General features: G+C 40.2%; 1 protein-coding gene across 1 annotated transcript in view; it reads left to right on the plus strand.

Annotated features, from left to right (window-relative positions):
* The window catches only part of SLC35F4 (solute carrier family 35, member F4), a 221,937-nt gene that overhangs the window by 184,008 nt on the left and 27,382 nt on the right, over positions 1-10,547 (plus strand). The window contains exons 2-3 of the mRNA XM_012663734.1: positions 6,363-6,548; positions 9,862-9,952. Of these exons, the coding sequence (XP_012519188.1) occupies positions 6,363-6,548; positions 9,862-9,952 (277 nt within the window). The remainder of the gene's footprint in view (positions 1-6,362; positions 6,549-9,861; positions 9,953-10,547) is intronic.

Raw genomic sequence — 10,547 nt, forward strand, 5'->3', positions numbered from 1 at the left:
GCCACCATGCCCGGCTAATTTTTTCTGTATATATAGTTGTCCAGATAATTTCTTTCTATTTTTAGTAGAGATGGGGTCTCGCTCTTGCTCAGGCTGATCTCGAACTCCTGACCTTGAGCGATCCACCCGCCTCGGCCTCCCAGAGTGCTAGGATTACAGGCGTGAGCCACTGTGCCCGGCCTCGAAGCTAGTTTTATGGTTAATATGTAATATATGGTTTGCTAGAGCTTGAATGAAAGAATCATTAATCAAAGAAGCTTCAAGCTAGTAGGGACTTAGGAGAGCATGTGACCTAACCTGACTTTGTGATATAATATTGTTGTAGGAACATGATATATTGGGTTCCTTTTCTTTGCTTTTCCAGATCCTCTTTCCACCTTCTCCACCTGACTTTCTCTGGGAGCTAGACCTATAAAGACTAAAGAAAGGCTGTCTTGTCTCCTGGGTTTGGTTTATTGAGTTCCTTCAGGATATCGAAGGAAAGGACTATTCTCAGAGTCCCTGGGCTGGGTGCCTGCCTTAATTAAAGGTCATAGCCAAAGTCAGGCAACTCTTTCCCTCCAGATTCTTCTAATCACTCCATCCCCCGTTTCTTCAGGCCTGGGCATACTAAGTGCTATAGTTAAATCTGAGTACTGTGCTACCCCCTGTGATTTCTCACATAGAATCTTTCTCAAATTTTCGCTTACATTGGAATCACCTGGCAGGCTCCTTAAACCATAAATTACCCGTTGTAGATTTACTAGGTGTGATGTGGGTGCTGAGACTTTGCATGTCTAACAAGTTCCCACGTGATGCTGGGGTGGGGGCTTAGAGAATCCCTGCCCTACAGCCCTCTATCTTGACTACCTTTTTGTAAATTATCCTAATTTGAGTTTTCCATCTCTTCCTTCTGGAACACTGACTAATATAAAAGTCTATAAAAATTAGTTGAAAATAGATAAAGTTTTTTTATGGTTAAACATGATTTGTAGGTACTTTTTGAAAAATCTTCAAGTGAAAGAACACAAAGATACAGGGATTTAGGAAATCACTTTGTCTAATCCTTTCATTTCAAACTGAAAAGAATGTGCACAAGCAGAGGTCAAGTGATTTACCAGAGGTGACACGGCCAACTGGTGGTCTGCTTTTTAGGGAAGTCTTTCTCGGATACTATGCTGCCTTTTGTCGTAGAGCAACTACCCACCCCCCAACACACACACCTCTACCCTGGATTGTGTTAATTGCCTTCCGTATATCCATTATCTCTGTCTTTAGTTTTGGGCACCAGATCTACATGAGGTGTTTACCTCATAATCTGGGGGCAGGTAGGGATGAAGTCACTAGCTCAGTTTTCAGTATCGTGCTTCGTAAAGCCAGATGCTTTGTTGACCTTTTGTGTGCATAATAGATAAAAGTCAATGATAGGGCCCTAGTTTGGATGATAGCTGGGAGTTTGATCTCTCTGCATCTCCCAAATCATCTTACACTTGCGCTCATGGAGACTTACCTGCCTCTTTGCTTCTCACCCACAGTGCTGTCTGAAGACCTTTTCCCAGTTAATCTGTTCCAGCTTGGCTTTTCATGTTGTTATCTGAGCCCCTTACACCTTACACTCAATCTGTTGAAGCAGCTGCTTTAGTCAGTGGATGTAGTTCTTCTTCTCCCTTTTTGCCTCAAAGTTCCTAGAGTGAACACCCGCGGCACCATCTGCCCATCTCTACCCACCCTTTCCTGAGAGCTGCAGCCTGTTGCAAGGTTCCCACTCCTGGTCACAGAAATTAGACAAGGAGTCAGTACAATACAAGAGTCCCTTCTTCAGAGTTTTTTACTCTGGGCAACTAGATTTCTCTCAGAAGCTTAAAGCTGTGAGATTAAAAATTTAGGAGTTTAGAAGAGGCAGATTTTCTTCAGAGAAAGGCAAGCAGCAGACCAGTGAGAAGAAATGAAGCTGGCACCCAGCAGTGAGAGATGGAGAAATAAGAGGGCTGTCTGGCTGCACCAGACCCCTGGTTCCAGTTGTTCCTGAGGCTTAGGGACATCTTGGCCATCCTGTCCCTTTAGGTTGCTAAGCTCCTAAAAATTCCCCATCTAGTATATGAAGCCAAGTGTTCTAATTAATAAAGTACCACGAATAGTCATTTTTGTTTACCTGCTCATTATTAGTTAATAGTCTGCATTTATTGAGACTTTCCTCTAGGCCATTTAATCCACACAGCATTCCTCAGAGGTGAGTTTAACAGAGGAGAAAAATGAGGCTGAACCAGAAGGCTGGCCACCTTCTGGTTCAATGTTGTGCAGTATACACGGCAGAGCCCATACTCCTATCAGGTCTCCCAGATTTAGACAGCCTGGGCTCTTAACCATTCTATGCTGTCTGAATATCAATTAGACAGTTCCTTTTCAAGTAACAGGCAAGGGTAGAAGAATGGGATTTCCAATGCTCTCTTGCACTCAGATTTCAGCATACTTCTGAGTATTTGTTCCTACAGTTTCCTCTGAGTGTATTGCCTATTCCTCAGCCTAAACCTCTGCCTGATGAAGTCTTGTTCATCCTTCAAAGCCACCCTTTGATGTAACCTCCCATAAAGACTTCCCGGCTTCAGGCTTCTGAATGAATCACTCACTCCCTTTCTTCTTGCTCCCCAGTTCACATTAAATTATGGTTAGTTGGTTACATGTCCAACTTAGACTAAGTTGAGAGCTCCATGCAGGTATGGACTACATAGTCTTCATTTGTCCAGCTCTGCTCCTGACACAATACCTGCCCCATAATATGTGCGCAATAACTACTTGTTGAATCAAATTAAATTTGGGAGCATTCAGAGCCCAATCAATGCAGATAAAGAAATCATATTCTCTTGCCTGTGCAAATAAGAAAAATAGCCCAAGATGGTCCTATTGCTACGGGTCAGGTGAGCAGATGTCACTAAGAGGGATAAAGGGATCATCTGGTGTGACTAATAAGAGACTTCCAGCCCATCACTCCTAATACAGCTTACTCCCAATACCTATTAAAGTCTGACCACTGCTCACTAACGGAATTTGCAATCCCTGCTTCCACTCAGGCACTCACTGTGGCATAGAAAATAGAAAATAGATACAATTTATTTATGATCTTTGACTGCATCCCAGGCAACATTCTGAATATTTATTTTCATCAGGGCTGGCATTAGACTGAGTGGTACAAGACCACAGAGGATGAGACAGTGTCTTCATTTCCATGATGGGAGATAACTACTTCGTGGCCTGAATGTACCTCTAGGCCTGGCTCTGAAGTTTAAAGTTTGCCTTTTTAGGACAGTGATTACATTATCTCTTGTGGCTGAACTGTTCTCTGGTCTCTTCCACAAACTGACCAGTGGAGGCAGCTGGTGGCAGGCAATGGGCTTTGAGGTATATTGTATAAGAAACAGGAAGTACAGAAGCCAGGACATAGTATTTCGGTGAGAATGAGGAAGCAAGATAAATCACTGGTATGGTTTGCAAATTCAACACTTGTAGCTACACACAAGTTACCCACTTTTTAGGGAACTATAGACAGTATTTTATCTTGATCCCGTCTCCACTTGCTACCCAACCTATTTCTAGACTTCCTCCTTTGCACCTACAATTGCCAAGTCATCACTAAATGAACCCTGATATTAACCTAAGAAGAGATGAGGAGGCACATCTTCTGTAAAAATAAATTTTAAAAGATACTTGAAAGATAAATTTAAAAAGACTCTTGGAGTATCTGAACATCAGCCCCTTTTGAAGAGCATGAATAATTGAGAGTTCACTGAATTTCAGGCAGCCTCTTTTTACTGAACTTGAACTATTCAGTAAACATTCTGGATATGTAAAATAAGAACCTTATATATTTTGACATTTTTATAATAATAATATTAACATAGCATTAATTTAAGCATAGTAATCAGTATGTGATGCTTCTGTTTACTTTTTGAGTAGCTGTACATTTTTTAAATTCAAGATGAAATAATAAATGTTAATTAGTTCAATTTAAGACACTTAATAATAGATGGTACAGATAAATACATTATTATATACCTCTACTTATTTTTTCCAAGATTAAGAAGAAAAAAAGAAAAAGAAAAATGAAAATAAGACAAGCTTTTATCATGAATGGAGAGGCCTGAACTGTGGAACTAACACTGTCACCTAAGATTACACTATTCTGCTTTGTTCTTGTTGGAGGTGCTTGGTTCATGTTGGTTCTTAATGGTTCAGGAACTCAAGCTTTCTTTTTTCCTGGAAACCACTGTTTCTCGAGGTTCTGATTTGATTGCTTCAAGTGATTACTCACCTAGTACATAACATGATGGATTCAATGCCAAATTAAAGCCAGGATGCCACTGATTTTAGTTTTCATTTGACATTTCGACTTTCTATCATCTCAGAAGTACCACATCAAGACAAAGCCTCCATGACCCAGAGGGAATGAGAGCCTCTATTTTCCACTGTGTATCAGTGAGAATAAAGAAACTCATAACTCACAAGGAAGAGTAAGCACAAATGCTCTGAGTGGTCAAAGAAGTATACCTGTTTTGGAGATAATGTCCATCAGTGTCCAGGTTGATTTTGGTACTCTGTATCTAATCACCCTAGTCGATCCACATCAGAGTCAACAAGTATGACTTGAGGTCACGCTATGTACAGAATATTTTACTTGTTCTTAGAAACCATAAAAAGAGTGTAGGATATATATAAATAATTATGGCTATATGTATATACATGAGTTGACATGCACATATTTTCTAGCTCTGACAACTGAGAGGGCCAATAACAGTGAGCTTACCCACAGCCAGATATTAGTTTCTAAATACTCTTCTCTAAGGAAACAGGAATCCTTGGAGAAATGATTGATTCTAGGAGTGGGGCAGGAAAAATAAAAGACAAGCCTAGAGCATTTTATAATGCCAGAAAGTAAGGAGGAGCTCAAAAACAAAAAAAAAATAGGGACATATTAAAGGAACTCAGAAGCCAATCTGAAAGATCTTTCCATAGCCAAAGCTGGAATAAGTTGAGCAAAAGAATAAACAATGCAGATTTGATCCTAACCCAAAGTGTGAAATAAATATTCATGAGTCCATATATACATGAACAAATAAATAAATTGTTGAATAAATAAAGGAGGGAAAAGAGGCAGATTTTCTTTACAGAAGAATTCCAAATAATATGTGTAGACACTGCTCTTCCAGAAGGTGAAGTTTAGCACCCCCATCCCTCACTCCAGAGTGTGGACTGGATTTAGTAACAGGCTACCAAAAGATAGAGTATGAGAAGGGGAAAAATAAAGACAGTGGAGACACCTGGCAAACACTACCCTGGCCAGGTGGTCGCAGTTAATGTCATCTGTAACAAGGTCTATTGGTAGTATGCAATGACTGACATTATGTGATAAGGATACTTCCCCTCTGCCATGTTCTTCCCCACCTGTGAGCCCAAAATGGCCAAGAGAGAAAACATCTGGCAATCCCTAGATTGAGGGAAATCCTGTGAACACAAAATACTTCAACACGCTCCTCAGAAATGTCAAGGTCATTAACCAGGGAAGACTGACAAACTGTCGCAGGCCCTAGGCGGATGAGGAGGCATGATGACTGAATGTAATATGGTCTCCTGAATGAGGTCCTGAAATAAAAAAGGACACCAGTGATAAAACTAGTGGAATCCAAATGAGGTTTGGAGTTTAGTTAATGGTGATGTTGCCGTGTCAATCTCTCAATGTTGACCAAGGATGGGGGTGCCGGGACAGACCCTTCTGAGCACAGCACCCTGTGGACGGCACTGGTTGTGGGCCCATGAAGCCTTGGGGATTCATGTTAATCAGAGCAGAAGGGGGCTTGGTCTGTGGGGTCCTTGTCCTGGAGGCTGGGTTTTCATCTATAACACTGAATAGAGGCTAGTGGTGATTGGGGAGACACAACAAAATTGGATTTTAGTGATCAATCTGGTGGAAAAGTGTATAGTCAGTTTGAGAGGAAACACTATTGGCAGTCTTCCCAGTTAGGAATTTGACAGTCAGCCTTGAAAAGAAAAGGGTGGAAGCATGCATAACATAACGCTTTGTTTTCCTTGCCTTACACTATAATATTTGGCTGTGTTAACAATTTTGATTCAGGGCACAAGTAGCAACCCAAATACTGTCTTCTAATGTTCATTTCTTTGTTAATGATTTTATCTAAAAAGACTCTTTATCTCAGAGACACAGACCTTGCCAACATAGCATTTTCATTTTAGGAGGCCCTTTATAGAATTTGTAATGAGCTCATCAGGACTGTGATTGTTGCTGCCATATATTTTACTGCCAAGGCATTTAAAATCTGCTTCCAATTTGTCCTCCAAGAAGTTCTCAAACCAGTCTGAACTCTGTCTTCCAGGTACCTCCAGATCATCAGTCACTCGATGTAAACCAGGAGCCAACTGCCCCAGTTCACACAGTGGCATCAGTAGACAACTGTCCCCTCTATCTGTCACAGAAGATTCCTCTGCTCCTATTCTTGAACTTCAGAGCCGAGGATCCTCAGGAGTTTGTGGACATAGAGTTGAGAGACAGAACAGATCAGGTATGTGGGAGCTTCGGTGTGTTTTGGTAACCTTCTAACCAGCTGTGAAAGATCTCACCATTGGCACAGAATGCAGAGATGTTACATAGATTTTTATGCGTGGATGTGGGGAAGTTTTATCAAGTGGGAGGTGGAGGAAGAATGGAAATGTATAGCTACAATCTATGATATTAGCAGTATGCAGTGTAGCAGAGAAACCAAACACCAAAATCTGTTGAAAAACTTAACACATGGTTGGACAATGACTTCTAACGGAGTTTACAAAGTAGCTAGTTTTCTCATCTTCAAAATGTCAAAACTCAGCATCTTTTGTAACATCTCAGCCCTGGGATGCAGTAACAGCACACTGTGCCCATTGTGAAAAGAATAAAAACCCCAGTAACATCACAGAACCTGCTTTTGTCCTCATCAGGACTCCCAGTCCCTGGAGTCCTTCTAGTTTCCCCAATGTCACAGTTCTTGCAGGTGACTGCACTGGCCCCCCTCGTCAGCATTTTCTGACCAATCGAGACCTTTAGCCTTTCCTCACATCCCCGAGACCACTCGCCAACTCCCAGGTTACCAGAATTGCTAAACTGATAAATCTCGTAAGTATGACCATGAGTTTCTCAGCAAATTTATAATTTTTAATTGCAGGTGGGTCCACTGGGCTGCCACCAAATACTTTCACTTGTTGGTGGTGGACATCGTGTTGCTTGCCCCAGAGAATACTCTCAAGCCTCAAGTCATATTCACTTCCTCTCGGGTGACCATACTTTCACTTTTCCAGACAGAGCAAAACAATTGTTTGGTAACAAACACTTTCCTCTCTACCTCAGAATTTCTCTGTGCTTTTGTTTACCAAGTACCATCATTGTGGGGTCACTTTTGGCTTGTGTGTCTTTTTACCTTCCTGGTGTTAGCTTCTCTACCTGTGTCCATGACCACCTCCTCGGCATCTCTTCCGTCTGTATTTTCAACATCTCCCTTTCCCTTTGTCCTTCAGCTTGGCTGGCAGCATACTGAATAAAATCTCTTTTAGCCTTAAGAACAGTAACGACAACAACAAAAACAACAAAATATGCCATTTAAAATAACTAGGTAGTAAAACAACAACAACAAACCAACCCCAGAACTTTGAAAAAACTGGCTTTAAAAAAAGAAGAAAAATTGCAGCTCACAGGATTCAGTTAGGGGTAGGGGATAAACAACGGGTTAGAGGAGTTGTGAAAGCCTCTTCTAGTGTCCTACTAATTTGAGAATAGATTTTTTTCTATATAAGAAAATATATTTTTCAAAAATAATGTTTTGAAATGGTCTCTTAGCAGCTATATGAACCCCAAAGCTAAAATTCTTTTTTTAAAAAAGTGAGAAAAATATTCTTAAATCTTCAGAAAGATTTTAATTGGCTTTAATAAATTATAGAGATATTCCTATTGTCCCAGTTGTTTGTGAAACAGATTATTCCAGTTAATTAAATATGCTTGTTAATAAAAATGTGCCTTATCGTATACAGATTACAAATTTCAAAGACCATACCATTAAAGATCAGCTGGAACATAATTTACTCTTTCTGTGATTATTAGAAGCTCTTGGGGATATTCCAGTGCACCAAAGAGAAGAGAGAACAAGAGAATAATCTGAAAAACAGCTCACTATGCTTTCATGGATATTATGGTACTTAATCTCAAAATGAATCCCATGACATAGATATTATCATTGTTTGATAGAAAAAGAAGCTAAGACTGGAATACAACATGTTCTCAGAGCCATACAATGGCAGAGCTAGGACTTAAACTCATGTTTCCAAACTTCAATGGCCTCTACCATGAATTTGCATAACTCCAATAAAGTTTCATAGAAATGGATGGAATTTCTGATACTAATTTAAATGCTCTATATATACAAAACTATAAATCTAAGCAGGACTATAGAAAATCATGTTTAAAATGATCGGAAAAATAAGAGCTCTGGATATCCAATCTTTCTATGCTTTGTAAAATTAAAAAATCAGCAAAATTAGCCTAGTTAACAGATAAAGAATGAGGTCAATACTATGATACTATAAAGGGATTTAGGAGATTGTTGGTATTAATATCATCAAAAGCACTGTCCATGATATGATGGGGATATAGATGTAATTTTCAAAGAAAGTGACAATAAAGGCAGATGCCACCTCAAGGGGATACTGAAAATCTTTGTAAAATTATTCCTCATTTGTGAGATAGTCCGTGGAAATAATGATATTTGAAATGTAGTAGGGCATACCTTTCTCTTAAGTATCACTTCTTAAATCTCAGACAAGACTACCATTTCTGCCAGGAAAGAATACTTTTTCTCCAAACCATTTCTGAAACTTCCAGTGCTTGAATGCAAAGCTAAAGGCTGAAAGCTGTGACATATGAGTATTCAGAATAAAGTTTGGACCCCTGGTGGGGTCATACTGGCTTGGGTTGGGTTCAACCTTGAACAACCCTTAACAGGAGTCTCACTTTTTCATATGTAAAGTGGGAATGATAATACCTCTTAATAGGATAGGTTGTGTTCCTTTCCCAGCCTCTCAACATAAAAGTTCCTCATTGTCTCCTCTTATTTATCCTAATTTTTTCCCCTCCATTTTCTGCATAAGGCACATAGTCACAGAGGAAATTTGCAGAACTGTTATCAGGAGCAGGTATCATCTGTACATAGTGAAAGGAGCTGGCTCACTCATACTCCCAGACTCATCCTAATGTCACTGCATCACGGAAGTTTCTTCTGAGCATTTCCCACCCCACCCCTTAACAAGTGCTTCTCTGCCTCACATGGCCTTGTATCTGTTGGAGTTGGCCCTTCTCACACCGTATTGAGTGTGTTTACTGGCTTTCCAGTGGACCATGAGCTCAAATCTTTCATCTTTGAACCCCTGAGACCCAACTAGCTAACTAGCTCCTAGTAGAGTCTCTGTAAGATTTTGTTGAATAAATGAATAAAAGAATTCCAGTTTTGATCTTCCAGAGCCCTAGGCCCTGAGAATTCAGTATTGTTTCTATGACTTAGAAGTCATATAGTAATTGCTATGTTAATAGTTACTTGGTTTCTGTTACCTAGTGAAGAATTTACTTTCAAAGCCTGCTTCCTCCTTCCCCCAAATGATTACATCAAAAAGCCTTAACTAGGTAAAGGTTTTTAGCACAGTGGGGCAGTCATGCCTGGCTCATTAAACGGTAGGAACACATTCAACAGGAAGGCCAGAATGTTCTAGAGAGGTACAATGAGAAGCCCCATCCACTACCATTTGCAATTCGTGGGCTTCACCACTTTCTTAACCCTCAGAATACACCTTGTGTTTAAGGGAGGTGCCTGGGGAGACAAGGGAATCTTGCAGCCAACTGTGCCTCCTTCCCCAAGGATTCTACCGTCTGGGATCAGTTCGGGGACTCAGGGTGACCTCTACTCCTGTTTAACTTCCTAATAGGTACATGAATTCACTATGTTGAATTTGTTTTTTCCAGTAGAGGAGACGGCCTCTATGAATGTTGCTTTCAGAGAGCTCTGGCTATTTTGATATGAAAAGAAAATGCTATTAAATTTTCTTAGTAAATGTAGAAGTACAGAGGAGAACTTACTGTGCTCCCAGAGATACATTAAATAGTAATGTGTTGTGAAGTAGAAAATGGCTTTGTGTAATCAGGGCTTGCTCTGTTCTTGGGACATATTGCTGTTCAATTTAATAATCATCTTTGCTGTGAATTTTTAAAAAATCTTAGTGGAATATAAAAACAAATATTTATTTCTCACTCACTTTTCATGTTGGCGGATACAGAATAGCTTTGGCTAGATTCTACTCATTCCCCTATACATAGACAGAGAGAACAGTTTCTATTTGAGATTTTACATTTTGGTGACAAGATGGGAGGAGCAAGAGAGCTGGTGGGGCGGTGGGATGCCTCTTAAAGCTTCTGCTGGGAGGTGACATACCTCACATCTGTTCACATTTGATTGGAGAAAGCAGGTCACACAGCCAAGGCCAAAGTCTTT

The sequence above is a fragment of the Propithecus coquereli genome, unplaced genomic scaffold (assembly GCF_000956105.1).
Source record: "Propithecus coquereli isolate 6110/MARCELLA unplaced genomic scaffold, Pcoq_1.0 Scaffold83, whole genome shotgun sequence".
NCBI classification, from domain to species: Eukaryota; Metazoa; Chordata; class Mammalia; order Primates; family Indriidae; genus Propithecus; species Propithecus coquereli.